The sequence below is a fragment of the Eleutherodactylus coqui genome, chromosome 9 (assembly GCF_035609145.1).
Source record: "Eleutherodactylus coqui strain aEleCoq1 chromosome 9, aEleCoq1.hap1, whole genome shotgun sequence".
NCBI classification, from domain to species: domain Eukaryota; kingdom Metazoa; phylum Chordata; class Amphibia; order Anura; family Eleutherodactylidae; genus Eleutherodactylus; species Eleutherodactylus coqui.
The window spans coordinates 96,499,951-96,519,973 of record NC_089845.1 but is presented as its reverse complement, the minus strand read 5'-3'; the positions used below and the strand labels follow the sequence as shown (position 1 = coordinate 96,519,973).

The 20,023-nt window shown below is 45.8% G+C and overlaps 1 protein-coding gene across 1 annotated transcript in view; it reads left to right on the top strand.

Moving 5' to 3' along the window:
• The first annotated feature begins 1,983 nt into the window (after nucleotides 1-1,983).
• The window catches only part of EIF3E (eukaryotic translation initiation factor 3 subunit E), a 45,946-nt gene continuing 27,906 nt past the window's right edge, over nucleotides 1,984-20,023 (top strand). Inside the window, exons 1-5 of the mRNA XM_066578084.1 lie at nucleotides 1,984-2,135; nucleotides 3,744-3,861; nucleotides 5,009-5,126; nucleotides 16,214-16,256; nucleotides 16,377-16,481. Coding sequence (XP_066434181.1) covers nucleotides 2,046-2,135; nucleotides 3,744-3,861; nucleotides 5,009-5,126; nucleotides 16,214-16,256; nucleotides 16,377-16,481 — 474 coding nt within the window. The 5' untranslated portion in view covers nucleotides 1,984-2,045. The remainder of the gene's footprint in view (nucleotides 2,136-3,743; nucleotides 3,862-5,008; nucleotides 5,127-16,213; nucleotides 16,257-16,376; nucleotides 16,482-20,023) is intronic.

Genomic DNA, 20,023 nt, shown 5'->3' with positions numbered 1-20,023 from the left:
ATCGGAGTTCGGGAGTCCCAAACAGCCCCCTGTGCTGAGATTGCAGGGTGCCATTTGGTTCTATTTCAGCCAAGGGCCTTCTGAAAGCCCCCAGGGCTGCCACTGTAGATTGCCTGCAGAGTGGCTTGATAGATTGCCTGTCAGATCGCGGCATAATAATGCTCTGGTATTACATCATACTGCAGGAGTTCTTGTCCCCTGTGGGGCTAAAAAGAAGTGTAAATATCAGTTTAAAAGTTTTAATAAATTATTATAAAAAATAAAGGTGAAAGTTTTTAAAAAACCTTTTCCTTTTATAATAAAAAAAAGAAAATTTGGTATCGCTGCATCCATTAAAGTCCAATCTATCAAAGTAATGCATTATTTACACCGCACTGTGAAAAAAAATACACAACTCCAGAAGTGCGCATTTTTTGTCACCCTGTCTCCAAGAAAAACATATAATGAAAAGTGGTCAAATAATTGTATGTACCCCAGAATGGATGCAATAAAAACTACAGGACGTCCCAAAAAAACCGAGCCTCACATAATTATATCGTCTCGCTCTGACTGTCAGAAGGTGGCAGCAGAAAATAATTGTATTTTTTTTCAAAATATTTTATATTTTTAAAAGTACCATGTTTCCCCGAAAATAAGAGCCTGTCCTATATAAATTTTTTGCACCAAAAGAGGCACTAGGTCTTATTTCCAGGGGATATCTTATTTCCAGGGGGGGGTAATAAGTAATAATTACCTAAAAGCGCTGCGGAATAAGTTCGTGCTATACAAATACCAAGATTTATTTAGTGATGTCGTAATCATACTGACCCACAGAATAAAGTTATCATCTCTGCATTGCGGCACTGTGTACGCCGTAGAGACGAATGCGGAGGAATGGTGCTTTTTTTTCCCATTTCACTCCACTTAGAATTTTTTTAACGTTCTTCTGTACATTATACGGTATATTACATAGTAGCATTGAAAAATACAACTTGTCCCGCATGAAACAAGTTTTCAGACAGCTAGAGTGGGGAGGACAAACCATAGATGGGGATAAAAAAGGTTACGTCCTTAAAGGGGTTGTCCCGCGCCGAAACGGGTTTTTTTTTTTTTTAAACCCCCCCCCCCGTTCGGCGCGAGACAACCCCGATGCAGGGGTTAAAAAAACCACCCGCACAGCGCTTACCTGAATCCTGGCGGTCCGGCGTCTTCATACTCACCTGCTGAAGATGGCCGCCGGGATCCTCTGTCTCCATGGACCGCAGGGCTTCTGTGCGGTCCATTGCCGATTCCAGCCTCCTGATTGGCTGGAATCGGCACGTGACGGGGCGGAGCTACACGGAGACGGCATTCTGCACGAGCGGCCCCATAGAAGACAGGAGAAGACCCGGACTGCGCAAGCGCGGCTAATTTGGCCATCGGAGGGCGAAAATTAGTCGGCTCCATGGGAACGAGGACGCTAGCAACGGAGCAGGTAAGTATAAAACTTTTTATAACTTCTGTATGGCTCATAATTAATGCACAATGTACATTACAAAGTGCATTAATATGGCCATACAGAAGTGTATAGACCCACTTGCTGCCTCGGGACAACCCCTTTAAGGGGTTAAAGAGATTTTTTTTTTTTAAGTTTTCCAATACATTATATGGTACGCTAAAACTACAACTTGTCACACAAATAACAAGCCCTCGTGTAGCCATGTCAGCAGAAAAATAGAAAAAATACGATTTTTTTTAAGTAGGGAGGAAAAAATACAAAAATAAAAACAAAAAGAGCTGCAGCAGGAAGGGGTTTATCTCTGTGACTCTGGGGTTAGATTACTGCTCTAAAACATGCATTTTTAGTTTAACCGTAAGAGAAAAGCGGCATCAAAACCCGCTGAACTCCGACAAAATGGCGGCAGTATGACTGAACAGTGAATGCGCTCCCCGCGCTCTATCGACTACGTCACCACGCCCACCTGACTGGAAGCCACGTGTCTCGCGCTTCCTCGCGTGTGTTTCTCTTTCCTGTTCGTTTGATAAAGTTTGGTGACTTTGAATCCTTCCTTTTCACGCCGGTAATCATGGCGGACTACGATCTAACCACCCGGATCGCACATTTTCTGGACCGGCACCTGGTCTTCCCGCTGCTCGAGTTCTTATCCGTTAAAGAGGTAAATGTTGTGAGGGGGGGAGGAGGCCGGGCTGTAGGCCGCTGCCTGGAGTGTGGTGCAGGCGGGAGAGCTGCGGCCTGTGGTGCTGCTCCGCTGTGGTCATGGCGATTAACCCTCTGCTTACCGGGTGGTTAGGGGATTCTGCCATTCAGGAGTGACTCCCAGCTGGCGTCTTAGAGGGGGTCTCCACCCAGAGCAGCTTTCCAGGGGTCTCTGCTGGTTATGGCTGCTGCCTCATGCAGTATGGCGGCAGGTGGCGTCCTTGTGTGGCGCTTTCCATACCACGTTGATGGCTTCCGTGAAATGTGCGCTGAGAGAAGCGGCTGATGATTGGGACGCATTCACATGGGGTATTGTTTACTAACTGATTGCAGACATGGAACAAGACCCGTTAACGTGAATTAGCGCTCAGACGGCCGTTAACGTGAATTAGCGCTCAGACGGCCGTTAACGTGAATTAGCGCTCAGACGGCCGTTAACGTGAATTAGCGCTCAGACGGCCGTTAACGTGAATTAGCGCTCAGACGGCCGCCGGAGTTTGTTGTAACGGAACGCGAGGTGTTTTGTGTTTTCCATATTCGTTACGTTTACGGCTGAATTCACGCTTACGTTTTTTCATTGTGTTTCAGATTACAAAAAGTGGAACCATGCAGCATAGTTACTGCGCCGCCGCGGTCACGTATGCAAGAAATGTACACGAGAATGGGTAAAACCGCTTATGCGTGTTTAAAATGGGACGGCGAAGAACAACTCCGGGTCATTTCCCCCTTACCGCCTTTTTGGGTCCATGATAAGATGACTTCTCTCACCGCGGGTCACACGTGTTTCCTGCGTCCTTTGTGGGTGATTACCGTGTCCTCTGCGGGCGCCGTACGCCGTGCGTGAGTACGCAGTTATGCACAGTACACTTCCGCCGCCATACGGAGGGTCACTAACGGCTCCACAGTTGTACATCGCTGCGGGAGCCCTGAAAGCTGCGCTCTGCCACAGCAGCACTTTTTCGGTCGCCCTCATGTCCAATAAAGATTGTAACAATAAAAACTTCGAGTCCCCGGCAGCCCTAGAGGAGTCACCGGGGCCAGAAGATGGGGACAGGAAGCCATTACAAAAAGGCATTTGGTATAACTGAAAAGTAGATCTCATCCTGCAAAACACAAGTTATCGGACGGCTTCTCTTACGGAAAAATAAGAGTTAGGATTTTTTAAATAAAACTGCGAATTTCCGCAGGGCAAGCACTTAGCCGTGGGTTTTGGAGCAGCTTCGCCACATGCTTTTCCGTTGCAGTCAGCACTCCCATAGAGAGGAGCGCGGCCGCAACGGTAAAAAAAAATTGCATGCTGCGTCCCGGGAATCCGCGCCGGCTTTGCCATGACGGATTGTCCGCCCTGTGTGGACAGGGTTTTTGGCAAATCTCATCCACATGGCTGGCTAATCCCGGGATTAGCGGCTGCAGGGAAATTCCGCAGCAAATCCGCCCTGTGTGAACCCAGCCTAATAGTGCTGCGTCTGGCTGGGTTGGTCAGTAGGGGGCGGCAGAAGATATGTTACTGTAGGGCCTCTTTCATGTTACAGCTCTTCTAACCTGTGATCCCCTCTTGTCTCCCCAGATTTACAATGAGAAGGAACTGCTGCAGGGGAAGTTGGACCTCCTCAGCGACACAAACATGGTGGACTTTGCAATGGATGTTTATAAAAACCTCTATCCTGACAAAGAGATCCCCATGGGTAAGTCGTGTCCCCCACAGTGTCCTTCGCTCAGACTGAATGTAAGATTATGTCACCTACATGTAAGGTAGGGGACCGATGGGAACATGACTGCAAAATCGGGCTACACACTGTTTGTTTATATGTTGCCATGGAGACACGCAGGTCTACAAACGTGGTGGGAAGTGGCTTCGTTTTTATTAATTGTGTTTTAGATGGCTTAGTACAGTAAAAAAGTAAATTGGTTGCAGAGGCAAACTGCACTTTTTGTCTAAAACTGACAGATCCGCGTCTGGTATGTTGGCAAGAATGGCTGAATATTGATGGCGTCTTCCTCTCATCATATTCTGGTTCAAAGTGCCTAATGTGTATGTGTACTGTTTGCTGGCAAGTGTCTGACTGAAGATGGCAGAACAGGAAGTGGAGGAGAGAAAGGGTCATCCTTCTCATTGAAGTCTATGAGAGCAGAAGGGAGGAGGAGGAGAGAAGGCGAGGCTTGCACAGACACTGCAGTTAATAGTGACTTTTCACTGTGTTTCAGCTAGCTATCTCCATTGCTCAGCCCTGTACTCCTCCATCATATGTTTGTATATTATAGACCATGACCAGGATCTCAGTATATTGAACCCGGCACAGCAGTCCAGCTTCACAACTAGGGGATGGAGAATGACAAATGCAAGCCGCAAAGGGGGAACAGTGTTGGTCCTCATGTAGACGTCATGGCCGATCCTTTATTATCGCGGGAGGTAAACCATTGCTGGGTGACTCAGCAGCTACTACTGTGTGAGTTCGGCAGAGAAGAAGACGACCAGAGGAGGATCGCGGAATTCCCCCCCCCCCACTGTTTTTAATGGGAGACCTCGCATCGCATGCATCTAGCATGTGGTGCGATGCGTGGGCACGCACAACGTAGAACATGCTGCGAGTTGTTTCCTGCATCGCAGTGCCAGAAAACATCACTCATGTATGACCCTATTTAAAAGAATGGGGTTCATAGTACTGCGCATCGCAACGCACAAATGTTGCCCAATTGTCGCCTGTGTGAAGTTGGCCTAGGAGTGTTTTGCACTACTATGACTTGTGAAATGCCCTATAGATGTCTGGTCACCTCTCATGTTGTCCCCCTAGTCTAGGGCACTCTTGTGACCTGTCTAATGTGTCTTTACAGCTTTACGGGAGAAGAGGACCACGGTTGTCGCACAGCTGAAACAGCTCCAAGCAGAGACTGAGCCCATCGTCAAGATGTTCGAGGATCCGGAAACGACTCGACAGATGCAGTCCACAAGGTAGTTGGCGCCATCAGTCTAATATTCTGTTATCTTGCTCCACTAATATCTACTATTGCGTTTAAGCCACTCACACAATTTTTTTTTCTTCTGCGTATTACACGCACATGACATATACAGCACTAGACCTCCGTGTATTTGAATGGGGCCCCTCACACTTGTTTTTTTGTGCAGCGTATTTTACACACGCAGGATCCCGCGCAGCATGGCCTATTTTCAGTGTTTTACCGTGTATTTCACGCATAAATCGTCCATTGAAATGAATGGGGTGCATAAAATACAAAGTAAATACGCAATCGCACATACAATACTGTGTTTTAATGCATTTTCTACGCAGGTTGCTATGCCACCGGAAGGGGGGAAAAGTTGTGACCTCATAAGCTTGCTTGTTCGTGTTTTTGCTTCTCAAAAATACGCAGGCAAACATACACAAAAACGCAGTAAACCGCTGCATAAAGACACAGCGTCTTTGTATCCGGTGATGTGAGAGTGGCCTTACTGTCGACCCTCGGAAGGAGGTGTATATTATGCTATATGTCACGTGCTGTAAAGTCCTTCTAGGTAATGTGTCATGTACTTGTAGGGTCGGCTCCCTGGTCTTGGCGTAACTCTCCTAGTCAGTCAGTATGTATGTGCCTGCACTGCCTGAAGACAGCTGGTATTCGGGGCATTCTGGGGATGGGGATTTGGCTCCACTCAATATCACTATTGGGTCAGAAGTAGAAGTGCTTATAAAAACTTTTTTTTTCTTTTTGAATTGCAGCCTCAAAAAAAAAAACACCCACTTCTTCATACGTGTGCGGTTTCTGTGGCCTTTTTTTTACTTCTGTCATCTGTTTTTTGCAAAAAAAAAAATTAAAATGGGTCCAAATTTTTCTCTCTGTATTTCTTAGTAACAGATTGCTGAATTAATTCCCCCGCACGCTGCCAGTTGTTTGCTTTCCCATAGGCTTAGCCGCGTCTCATCAGGTGCACGGCATGCTTGTTTTCTCCACTTGATCCGTGTGAAAAAGCTTGAGGTGTTATCTGGCACATTGACTTCTATGGCTCTGTTGTCTGAGTCTAGTCCGTTCTGGACGCAGCACATGGACTGAAAATACACGTGTGTGCCTTTGCCCTAGCAATGGGGAAATGTCATATTTTGACAAGTGGATGGTTCGTCTCAGGAGGCGGACGGCCTCTTCGCTATAACGTTGCATCAAGCTCTCCTATATAACTATAAACTCTGATACTCAGAGTCTCTAAGTCTTCTCAGAGGAAATGGGGTACCGGTGTTATAGAAAATAATCAGCCCTTGGTAAAACACGCACGCTGTCGTGTGCAGTCTGACTTGTTTCATTTTCTTTCTTTCTTTTTTAAAAAATTTCCTTACGTTTAGCGATATTGCGTATAAATGCCGTACGTACGCGATGTAATTGTATATGTACAGTGTTGATTACGTTCCCATAGAGGACAGTGGAGCTCTATCACACATAATACGCAGTTACATACAACACGTATTTGTGTATATAATGTGAATGTACTTTCATTGACTCCATTCACTATGTGTTACGCACATTCATCACATGCACAATACACTGTTAAATTACGGTTGTCTGAGCCCGCCCTAAGACGTGCGTGCAGTGTGCAAGAGTCGCGTCCAAACTTTTGGCTAGGTGGTTCTGGGCATTTCCATGTCTTACCTCGAGAATTGCGTCAAAATCTGTAGCGCAGCACAAATCCGCTACTTGTGAATGTACCCTAAGAATTGAAAGTGGGCCTGTGTAATGGTGGAGCTGCAGCAGAGTCAGACCCGGTCGGCCCACAGACTCCTTGGAGTGTGTGATCTAATTCAGCACTACAACTCTGCTACATGTACTGGAGGCTTGAAGTCCCACTGGACCCCTTTAAAGTGACCCTCTGGTTTCTGGACAAAACTGTCCTGCGACCAGAGAGGGATGGGGGCATATCACCTCTAATTGTTCTTCTCTATGGTCCCTCCAATCCAATGGTTCCGGTTCTGGTTTTTGGATGTCCAAGATGGCCAGCACAATCTTCAGCTTATCTGATCCCCACAGCATTAGACTACCAATGCCCTCTACCTGCTCCCTAATTGGCCAGAGCTGTTCATGCGATCAGCACCGACAAATCAGAAAGCAGTATACAGCGACCATAAGGTAGTTAGAAAAATGCCACAGCCATCTTTGGTGGCCACAAGCTGGCCCAGAACTCGCAGAGCAGAGGGGCGGCAAAGAAAGACCTGCACAACTGTAGGTGATGTATCCAACCCCGCCCCCCCCCCCTCCCTCCTCTTGACCCAGGACAGAATTTTGCACAGAGTCGCTCTTAGTTTGTACTTCTTTGTCCCTTCTTTTTCTATGCCTACAGAATAGTGCTTAAGTCCAGGATTTGGTCTCGTAACGTGCATTTATAGACCGGTGATTCTGCGGGGAGTGGCTAGTTTATTGGTCTCAAGGGTCCAAGAACATTCAGCACCCCTTCTAGTCCCTACTTACAGGCTGATTCTACATGTCCCCAGGAATATAAACCTATTATGGGTCTGTCGAAAATACATGAGATCCAGGCCTTTAGGCTAGGCACACGCTAGCGTACCTTGGGGCCATGTGTCATTCCGCGGACAGCATGCGCCCCCATTATAGCCTATCAGGCTGTACCCATGGACGTTTCATCACATGGACTGACGGTGAGCTGTAAGAATCTCACGGCACGTCCTATTCCTGTCTATTTCACGGCAAGAAATAGGACATACCAACACACACGGATGCATTACTGCTAGCGTGTACCCAGCCTGCAGGAGCGCTGCTCACACGGATGCCTGGCTTATCCCGGCCGCTCCACCTGCAGCGCCTTGTAGTAATCATCTTCCAAGTAGTTAGTAGTTTGTCCTTTTTAATGAGGATGAGGAAATTGTTCCTTCTGTGTAATTATCCCCAAATGTTTGTATTTGTGTAGTCGCTGTCATTAAGGGTTATGGGAGATTGTCTGCCTTTCATGGTTCGCAGCCTGCAGCATTCAGCGGCTTAATAACACGGGGTGTTGTAGACACTGTGCAACTGGCCGACCGCTGGCTTTCTGATGGCCTGAACTGCTTCTTCTCCACGGGCTGGACATACAAGGTGACACAGTTGCTATAGACGACCCCTTGTAATATGTATGTCCTTCTAGTGCGGCCTATGACCTTCTCCTGTAGGGAGGTTTGTGGGGGAAATCGGCCACCAAGGAGATGTCAGCTGATGTCAAAGACCCTCTGATACAATACCAGACAGCTTCCTCTAACTCTACGCAAGCGGGCAAAGTGTCTGCGGCGCTGCACGGCGTTACCTCACCTAGACGCAATACTTCTCTGCCTGTAATGGCGTGTGATGGAGTGCGCCACAATTTCTTTCTCTATAGAGTTTTTGTAGAGGCATATGGAGGTACGATGGGGGCCGCATGCACTTGTGCTTCTCCTCCATTGGTAGACATAACGCAGCCATGTGCCTAAGGCTTTGGTATCTGCTACCGGACTACACTCCAGCTTCATCGCTATGTAGCGGACTACGTGAACGTGTATTTAATTATCTGGCTTTTGTTGGGCTACTCTGTCATAACTTTTTTTTTTACTTCCAGTCCCAATTCCATCTTACGTTTCTGACTCCTATGTAGAAAACTCCTTAGGAACAGAATCGTGATGGACGCATAGTGTGTAATGTGTGAGGTGGAGACAGCTCATCTCCTTTGGGAGCTTTATACCTTCTATTGCACTTCCAGCACTGATCACCCTTTATGGACGACCAGCCCTGCTGCAAACTCCTTGTGTTGGACGTCTACATTGGGGTCCGAGATGGAAGTGCAGCAGCACGTATAGGGAGCTATACCTTCTATTGCACTTCCATCTCGGACCTCCCATGCCCCCCCCCCAATGTGGGTGGAGCTGTGAACATCCAACCCGCTGCAGTGAGTGCGGGGCAGAGTTCCCGAGCAGCCGACCCCCAGCCAATCCAGGCCTATCCTCAGGATAGAGGAGTACAAAAAGGATGTATTGATTGCTCAGTTAACTTTGTGGGCGCACTGTAACTTTATCTTGATTTGGTGTGTGTGTATATGTATATTATAGATAGATATAATGCATGCCAGTGTTTTGGTGGCATCGTAGGATTGATAAAGACCTAGGAAGGTTGAAACGTTGGCTGTTAAGTGCTGATGGAACAATACAGATCTGGTAACTTCTTTTCACCATACATGCTGCCTCAGGATAGGTCATCAATAGCTGAAGGGGTTACATGCCTGGAATACCCTTTGAGGGGTGCATTGACACGTTGCAGAAACGTTTACCATTAAGTTGAATGGGATTAAAGCAAATCCGTCTGCGTGTAGAGGGAGCAAAGCGCTGCAGGCTTCTTGCTGTAATATAGTGGAGCTAACCTCCAGTTTTGCTGAGGAAATTCCCCGCCATGCACAGACTGTCTGTAAAAGTCCAATATCAAAATGATAGTTTTTATCCCGCACGGTGAATGTCATCAGAAAATACACACACTGGAGTCGTGCTTTATTTGGTTCCCCCTTTTTGAAGGAAAAATGTAATTTAAAAGTTATCAAAAAGTGTTATGTACTCCAATAAAAATTCACTCAACCTGATTGACAAAAAGATTAAAAAAATTACGGTGGTTAAAAAAACCCCAAAAAACCTTTTTTGCCGCCATGTTTTATTAAAGTATTACTTCAAAAGAAACTATATAAACTTGGTTTTGTAGTAATCGCACTGACCCGCAGAATAGCGTTATGTCAGTTTTGCAGCGGTGTACTCTGTAGAAGCAGGACCCTCCCCCACACACTCTCTCAAGGATGGTGCAATCGTTTTACTTTTCCTTTTGCAATTGGATTTTTTTTCTAATCCGCTCTACAAACAAATGTTTAAGTACATTATATGGTACATTAAACGGTACCTTTTTAAAAAATACAACTCACCCCGCAAAAAAACCAACCCCCAGACGGATACTTTGTTTGAAAAATAAGAGTTATTTTTTTTTTTTTTAAGTGGGAAGAGAAACCAAAAGTGAAGGAAAAAAAAGTTGGCATCCTTAAGGGGTTAATGACGGTAAGCGGTATCACTGCAGCGTTGTTATAAAATGCAAGTCATCCCTCTCTGCTCCAAGGCATCTAAATCTCCTTGAAGAGCTGCTGGACGTTACCTTGTAAAGTTCGCTAATGAGATTGCAGGCTTTTAGTGTGCACTAAAGTTAATTAGGGATGGCGGGAAATCCCAGGTGAACAGACCGAAAGGAATTCACAAGTTGGCTCTGGATTCTGGGTTCTGAGAAAGCCATGCAGACCATGTGACCAGATGAGCGCTGTCCTCGGGGGGTTTACCTCCAATAAAGTTGTGTTATGAGGACTCTGCTTATAACATTTAGCATATGGGGTAATGCGGTTGCTAGAAGGGCCATTGAAGTTACTGCTCCTTGTACTTTAGGCTGCTCCCTGCTGGCCGCTTTGACGTGGTTTTGAATGTCACCCAACATCTCAGACTTCGCTGTCGCTTAGGACTAACGCTGATGGCATCCAAATTTGTGTGATTGCTGCACTTGCCAAAGCAAAGTGTGTGATGATGCGCCTGCAAAATATTGCGTCTTTTAAGAAGTCCAAGGAAACCATCCTTATTATGCATCAGAAATAGACAAATTGGGTTAACGTTAGGAAAGGTTGCCCCACAGGGCTTGCACTCTGTGTTTGAGAGCTGGGGTGGATTCACGCTAGCGTTAAATACCCACCTTTTGGCATTCCTTTTTTTTTTTTTTTAAACCTATCCATTTTTACCACCCTTGTGGACTGTGCTATTCCTTAAAGGGGAAAAAAAAACAGAAATGAAGCCCGGATTGGGTATTGCTCTCTTGGGGCTCTGATACGCCAGCCTGCCTCCCTGCATTAAGCAGTTTACAATCATGGGCACCTTCATGCAATTTTGTATCAAACAATAATTTGTAAAATGCGCTAAAAGTGCAGTAAAACAGTTTTTACATTGTCAGACTGTATAGGACAAGGGGAATGGCTACACCCAGTTGGCAAGTTGTGCATGTTTCCAGGATGGGTTGACTGAACAGCAGAATGCACAGAAGACGAAGGCCTCCTTAACACAGGCGGTTTTGTACAGAGTATAGCGCTGCGCTAAGCGCTGTTCAACGCTCCCATTCATTTCAATGAGGCAGCTCACACAAGCATGAAAACGCACTTCAACGCTATACTTTGTCAGCGATGCATGTTCTGTTTGGCCGGTTTCAGCCCTGCGTCGCCCATTGAAATAAATGGGCAGTGGTTTCAGCACTGCTGAAAACGTGGCACAACTTGGTATCATGTTTTTGACAGCGCTAAACGCACTACGTGAAAAGAGAAAAAAATCACTACTCCCCTCGCTGGCACCATCCAGGTCCCTGACGCTTCTCTCTGCAGCTCCGGACAGGCTTCCCGGACTTGTCATCGCCGACAGAGCATCTTTTGCTTGTGACAGGTCTTGAAGACCCCGCCTCCAGCAAGAGATTGCTCTGATTAGTCCAAAAAAGAAAAAAGTCAGCACAACCTTTTTTTTTTTTTCTTTTTTTTTTTGTACAAATATTGTGAAGTTTTGGCTGCCTTCACTTGGTCGTGCACAGCTGCCGCCCATTTGCCTTCTGTCCCTCCTACTGGAGCATATGAATAGTACTCTGCCTTCCCTGCTTTTATTTGTAGGCTTAGTCCCAAGAGAGGAGCATTCTGAGAGGCAGGAACTCAGCTTTCCCAGCTTGAGATTTACCACCTGGTATTAGTGTTAGGACCCATCTGAGAACTTGGTCACCTGGACGGTGGTAGATGGGCCAATGTAATGTGATCAAATTATATACCAAGAACCTTGCATTGTTTAATGTGGTTAGAGTATTGATTATACGTATGTATACCTCTGATAGTGCATTTATTTTGCGTACTGTTGCCATTTTTGGCTTCTGCTCTTATTTGTCCATCAAGCGCTGGCTCAGCCAATCACAGCTATTCAATAAAAACGCAGCAAAAACATCAAAAATGCATGACAGCGCTGCTGAAACTGCAGTAAACGTCGTGTTTCTGCAAGCAGCTGTGTGAGGGAGGTGTAAGGCCCATCTCAAACGGCCGTGTCAGGCTCTGCATGCGGGAGCCTGCAGTGGAATCTGTCTGACCGCTGCTGGCGACCCTGCGTACCTGTAATTTCTTGACTGCAGATGATCACGGACACTCGCCATCGGTCATGAGAAGTAGAGATTTAAAAAAAAAAAAGTATTTCCTGCGCCGTCGGAGTCCACGCAAAAATGGAGTATACGTGTTTTTATTTCTGCTCACGGAAAATGATATCCACTCATCCTAGTGAATATGCGAACGTTCTATTTTTATTTTTTTTTTATGTGTATGGAATACCGCAAATAATCCGCACAGGTGACAATTGTGGATTTCAGAATTGAAATCTGATTGTGTGAGAGCGGCCTGAGGCCGGCTTCACAGAAGTGTAAATGTAATTGTCAAGCCTTGGCGCAACCTATTTGTGCACTGGACGAGGCTTTTTTTTGTGCGCAGAATGGCGTATTTTTCCAGCGGAATTACGCAGGGTTTCACATATTTCCTTGCATATTGTGCGTGCAAAATTTGTGCACCCCTATTTGTTGGGTAAATGCACAGAAAATTAGGACCATGTTCTATTTTTTTTTTTTTTCACGGGACCAAGTTGTGTGCAAAATATGGAAATGTGAACAAAACCATTAAAACGGTTTCTATTCTCTGCGTATTGTGTGCGAAAATAAGTCTGTGTGAAGTCGCCTGAAAAACACAACATGGTTTAGATGTTCACTCGATTGCAGTGGTTTTTGGTGCTCCGTTTTGATCATGCTGCAAAACTCTGTGCCTATAGGCATAAGTGACGTGTATAAACTCTGGGCCTGTAGGCATAAGTGACGTGTATAAACTCTGGGCCTGTAGGCATAAGTGACGTGTATAAACTCTGGGCCTGTGGGTATAAGTGACGTGTATAAACTCTGGGCCTGTGGGTATAAGTGACGTGTATAAACTCTGGGCCTGTGGGCATAAGTGACGGGTATAAACTCTGTGCCTGTAGGCATAAGTGACGTGTATAAACTCTGTGCCTGTAGGCATAAGTGACGGGTATAAACTCTGTGCCTATAGGCATAAGTGACGGGTATAAACTCTGGGCCTGTAGGCATTAGTGACGGGTATAAACTCTGGGCCTGTAGGCATTAGTGACGGCTATAAACTCTGGGCCTGTAGGCATAAGTGACGGGTATAAACTCTGTGCCTGTAGGCATAAGTGACGGGTATAAACTCTGTGCCTGTAGGCATAAGTGACGGGTATAAACTCTGTGCCTGTAGGCATAAGTGACGGGTATAAACTCTGTGCCTATAGGCATAAGTGACGGGTATAAACTCTGGGCCTGTAGGCATTAGTGACGGGTATAAACTCTGTGCCTATAGGCATAAGTGACGTGTATAAACTCTGGGCCTGTAGGCATTAGTGACGGCTATAAACTCTGGGCCTGTAGGCATAAGTGACGAGTACAAACTCTGGGCCTGTAGGCATAAGTGACGAGTACAAACTCTGGGCCTGTAGGCATAAGTGACGGGTACAAACTCTGGGCCTGTGGACATAAGTGACGTGTATAAACTCTTATGCCCACAGGCCCAGTGACGTATATAAACTCTGGGCCTGTGGGCATAAGTGACGGGTATAAACTCTGGGTCTGTGGGCATAAGTGACGGGTATAAACTCTGGGCCTGTGGGCATAAGTGACGGGTATAAACTCTGGGCCTGTGGGCATAAGTGACGGGTATAAACTCTGGGCCTGTGGGCATAAGTGACGGCTATAAACTCTGGGCCTGTGGGCATAAGTGACGGCTATAAACTCTGGGCCTGTGGGCATAAGTGACGGCTATAAACTCTGGGCCTGTGGGCATAAGTGACGGCTATAAACTCTGGGCCTGTGGGCATAAGTGACGGCTATAAACTCTGGGCCTGTGGGCATAAGTGACGGCTATAAACTCTGGGCCTGTGGGCATAAGTGACGTGTATAACCTCTGCACGTTCTGACCTTTTTATAGCTCTGGGTCAGATGTTTAACCACAAACATGAATTTTGAAGGGGTTTTGCAGTGAAATATTATTGATGACCTATCATCAGCATATATCATTAATAGTTGATCAGCCGGGGTCCGCAGCTCGGGAACCTGTCTGATCAGCTGAGTAGTGGCTGGCGCTTGTAAATGCAGGCATGGCTCTCATTGATTTTAATGAGAGCCGTGCCTGTAGTTACAAGCCCCAGCCACTACGTGGGAGGTCGGCTCGGAGATGTCCGCTCCAAATACAGAGGTCGGTGCAGAAGCCTCTGCGCCGACCTCTGTATAGTGGCCAGTGCTTGTAACTGCAGGCACGGCTTCCAGTGATTTTCAATGAGAGCTGTGCCTGCAGTTACAAGCACCGGCCACTACACAGAGGTCAACGTGGAGGACCCCAGCCAATCAACTATTGATGATCTATCCGGATGATGGGTCATCAGTATTTCACTGGAAAACCCCTTTAAGTCATTTTATAAAATGTTATGTTGTAAAATTTCATGAAGGCGCTCACGATGGCAGAAGCCTCAACAGAACGTCCAAAACAACCTTTAACCCCTTCCCTCTCCATGACGTATAGGTACGTCATGGAGCGGATGGGTATGTATGAAGAGAGGTTGCGGGGCAACCTCTCTTCATACAGTGCAGGCGTCAGCTGTTTGTTACAGCTGACATCCGGGGGCAAAAGCCGCTATCGGCCGTTCAGCCGATCGCGACTATTAACCATTTAAATGCCGCTGTGAGATCGGGGGAGCCGTGCAAGTGTCATGGTAGCCGGGGGCCTTATGAAAGGCCCCAGGGCTGCCTTACCAGACTGCCTATCCAGCCATCCCCGTGGGGTGGCTTGATAGACTGCCTGTTAAATGGCAGTATGACGTAATGCTATAGCATTACGTCATACTGCAGGAACGATCAAAGCATCGCTGGTTGTAGTTCCCCGGGGGGACTTTAAAGTAAAGTTAAAAAAATCAAAGTTTTTTTTAATTGCGTGTGTGTTAAAAAAAAAAAAAAAAAAAAATTATAAAAGTTTAAATCACCCCCTTTTTGCCATATCTATTATTAAAAAATGTAAATTATAAAATAAAAATACATATTTGGTATTGCAGCATCCGTAAAAGTCCGATCTATCAAAGTAGTGCATTATTTTTCCCGCACGTTGAACGTTGTCCGAAAAAAATAAATGCATTATTTTAGTTACCCTGTCTCCCAGAAAAAATGCAATAAAAAGCGATCAAAAAGTCATATGTATTCCAAACTACAGGACATCCCGCAAAAAATGAGCCCTTGCTCAACTACGTCGACGGAAAAATAAAAAAGTTATTGCGCGCACAAAATGACTGCAGAAAATTGAAAAAAATTAAATGTCTTTGAAAAAAGAGTAGCATAGTAAAAAAAAAAACCTGTACAAGTTTGGTATTGTAGTAATCGTACTGAGCCATAGAATAAAGTTATCATGTCACTTTTGTTGCCGTTTGTGCGCCGTGGAAACAAGACGCACTAAAAGATGGCGAAATGTGTTGTGTTTTTTTTTTTTTTTCATTTAACTCCACTTAGAATTTTTTAAAAGTTTTTCAGTACATTATATGGTACATTAAATAGCACCATTGAAAAATACAACTCGTCCTGCAAAAAACAACAAGCCCTCATACAGCGACGTCCATGGATAAATAAAGGAGTTAGGAATTTTTTGAAGGGGAGAGGAAAAAGTGAAAATGGAAAAAGAAAAAGGTGTAGCGTCATTAAGGGGTTAAATGCCGGTGTGGACAAGGCTCTTTTGAGCTTTTGGAAGGTTACTAGTTCAGTACTTGGCCAGCTTGTCTTCTCTAAATTTTGTATGACCACCTTATTAGAACGGACCATGTGCCCCTCACCAGCACCCCCCCATAGTGAAGGTAGCGTTCATCGTTACGCTTCCAGAAGCCCCTTCCGCCAGCATACTGTACGTGTAAATAACTTCTGACTAAAGTGCTGTGTTTTTCTTCCTTTCAGGGACGGCCGGATGCTTTTTGATCACCTTGCAGATAAACACGGGGTAAGTGATATAGTTTTGTATACGTTTGTGTTGCCGTACAGTAACGGCCGTGCGAGGCCCATCTTACACACTTGTACGTCTTGTCGTGTCCACTATCTGAATGTGTTCTCTCCCTTTCAGTTCAGACAGGAGTACCTGGACACGCTATACAGATACGCCAAGTTCCAGTATGAGTGTGGCAACTACTCTGGAGCAGCCGAGTACTTGTACTTCTTCAGGGTGCTGGTAAGTCGGCATCTAGTTAAGTTCGTCAGTTCCATGAATGTGCATAAGGTATTCAGTGAATATTTGGTTCAGCGTAGCAATTTTAACACTGACTGCAGCATCTAATGGGTAGAACGGTCCAGATCCAAGCTAGCCGTCAATCTGACCATTGCAGCGGGCTACTGGCCGTATCGGATCGCTGCTGCTCCGTTACTGTGCCATATATGTGTGGCATTTCTCATTAAAGGGAACCTGTCATCAAGACTTCTGACGCGGATGACTTGCTAAGTGTCATCCACACAGTGTTGTTTCAAAGTCCCGCCCCCGATCGCCAACAAGTTCTCAGTGGTAAATAAGCCTCAGTGTATTCAGATTAGAGGGAGCCTTCTGCTAGGTGGCCATGCCCATTAGTGTTAGATGGTAACGAGATGGCCAGTAAAGACCGTCGCTGGCCGTTGTCCTTGGGTTTATGCTTCTGATCCCATTGGTATTTATAGTGCAGATTAGTTTTGCAGCAGGTGGAAAACTTTTCCCATGAGTAATGTGTGACCGTTGTGAGGAACATTTGTGTGGATGACTAGCGCCATTCCTCTTTTATTGTGTAGACCTACTTTCTTTTTTGGAAGAATCTTAATGGTCTCCAACTTTGCAATAACTTGCGCTTAGCCAGTGTGATAACTAGAAATAGTGCCGATCACTTTAGGTCCATTTACCTAAAATTGTTTTTGTGCTGAAAAAAGTGCTGGCCAATGGGGGTTCTTTCTCCTTTCCTCCTGACTTACTGTCTGCCACGTGAAGTCCGTCCCCAGTAAAGGACACTAAAGCCGACTTCACACGAGTGTAGGTGCCATTGCACAAGCCTCAGCACTGCGACTCAGCGCAATGAACGAGGCTTTTTTCGTGCATATCGGCCCACATGGCCTCTTCATTTGCGCACGGCAAGCAAACGCACCGATTGAATTGGCTAATTAGTAGTAATTTTTTTTTCTAGCGCTATTACGCAGTGTTTTACGCATCTCCTTGCATATTGCACTATTGAATCCTGATTCTGCGCAGTTAGGCCACGCTCAGACCACTAGACTATATCTGCATTATAGCATCCGTGTTCCAGCTGTAACAATGAACCAAACATGTCACAATATGGAAGGAGTTGGGTGAAACTGAGTAATGCGGCTGGAAAAAGAAAAAAAAAGTGCATAAAAAATGGCATCGGAAACGTCCCGTGTGAATGCAGCCCGCCGCTGCGAGGAGGAGGCAGCGCTGTGTAGAACAGGTGGACGACATCAGCGATTGTAATCTAAATCTCCGGCCCGAAAATTCAAATGTTGAAAAGCAGACTGGCAAATTGAAGGTAATCGTCAGTAATGTCCCGCCGCGGCCCGGCCGCCCCTTATCGGCCACTTCCATCTGCCTGCGCTGGAATATTACGAGGGATTTAAGAGAGTAAGAGTCATTTACTTGGGAAATGTAAACAGCTTAAATGAGGTTAATAAAAGCCGAGCCGTGGTTCCATTACAGCCCTGAAAAGAGCTGCTTATTCATATCATTTGTTAATGCTGGGAGTGAATTTTGAGAATGAAGATTTAATGTCTTGTTCGAGGCTCAGCACAGGCAATTTATTGTTGCTGGCCGGTGACTGAATGTGCCGTTCCCCCAGCAAATGGAAACTTTAGGTAACCCCTGTAAAAATCCAGATATTGAAACTATTCTAGCATATCCTCGTCTGAAAGGTTAGTGCGCAGAGCCAACTGTAATGACATGGAGCCGCGCCAAGGAGCTCGCATGAACCTTAAACTAAGAGGAGAGCCGGCCCAGAAGACCCCGCAAAGTGGCAGCTGATGTGAACGGTGTGCAGCACCGCCAGCGCACTTTAATCGTCTTCTTGGAAACGCAATTCTTTGTGTCCCACAACGTCATCCGCTGCTGGTCTCTTCTGTCCTGCACTGCTGATTAATACAGTGTCTATGGCGAAGATTGGTGCGGAACCACTTAAGGACGCAAACCCTTTTTTTTTTTTTTGCTTTATCCTCCCAACTGCCCCGCCCCCCCCCCCCCCTATCCCCCCCCCATGGAGGGAAATGGGGTAAGAATGACATGACTTTATTCTGGGAGTCAGAATGATCATAATGATACCAAAATTAACTACATTTTCGCTGCATTATTTTTGAAAAATGAAAATTTCTGACACCCCCGCCCCCATAATGTTGTTTCTGTCAATGGTGCTATGGGAGTACAAATGACTATTTTGATCACGTTTTTATTACATTTTTTCTTGGAAACTGGGTGACCTAAAAAAGTGCAGTTCCACCTTCATATTTTTTTCCAACAAGGCTCCAATACGTTATTTTCATAGATCAGACTGTAGTGCACGCATCTATACCGTGTGTTTGTGTTTTAGATTTTTTTTTGTTTTTTTTTTTTTCATATCCTTTTTTGTTTTTTACGATATTACAAACTTTTTTTTTACTTTTTTTTTTTTTTTGTATCGCCTTGGGGACTTAAGTGAACCTTTGATCGTTTTGGCAGGCAGTCCATCAGGACATGCTGCAGGTAATCCTTCAAAGCAGCCGCATGTTTGATTTTTTTTTTTTTAGCGCAGATTCCTTCTAAAACCGTGGCTGGGCTGCCTGTTTCTGCCGCAGTTCTGCATGCGGATTTAGCTTTTCGTAATGGGCAAACCCCACCCATGGAATTTCTGATGCAGATTCACAGTAGGTGACAAGTTGCTTTTTTTTTTTTTCACCCGCAATGCAGATTTGAAATCCATAATGGAAAAGTCCATGCAGCGAAGACAGTGATGCAGCGAACCATTCAAATGAATGGCAGGGCATGGAAAGCAATAACAAGAGATAATGGTCTCCTACTTGTGCCATCCAGAAAACGGGTGACTGGCTCCAGCAACCATCTGGACCATGCATTGGAAGTCAGGTGACAGTTGCAGCCAATCAATGGCTGCAGTATCGCCAGGATATGAGCGCTGATGCTAGAAGGAATAATTGATGATCCTGCGGAATCTGATTGGCTGTAAGGTTCACCTGACTTCCGTCAGGTATACATACCTGGATTGTTGCTGGAGCTATTCAGCCCTTTCCGAGGGGGGCTAAAGAGAGGTGACTATTACCTCCTTAGTTATTTTATGCCATGTCCAGCTGTTACATTTTCTTTATAGTGGGAAATTCCCCTTTTAAAGGGGGTTGTCCAGCTTTAAACTATTGATGACATGGCCTCAGAATAAGCCACCAATAGGGATCGTGAGGGTTCTGCTGCCCAGGAGTCTTGTTGATCAACTGTTGGCAATCATACTTCTGCATGGAGGCTGATATGTGCAGGAAGCGGACAGCTCCGTTCCCACTGCAGTAGCCCAGCTTGGTATTACAGGCAAAGTTCCAATTGCAGCTGGGCCACTGCAGTGGGAACGGAGCTGTCCACTTCTTGCACACATCAGCCTCCGTGCAGGAGCGTACTAGCCCCGTTTAACACCTGATTGTTGAGGGGCCCTAGTAGTTTACCTTGGCCAATCTACCGATGCTCTCCGGCGTGCCCTGCCCTCCATCCATTGAGCA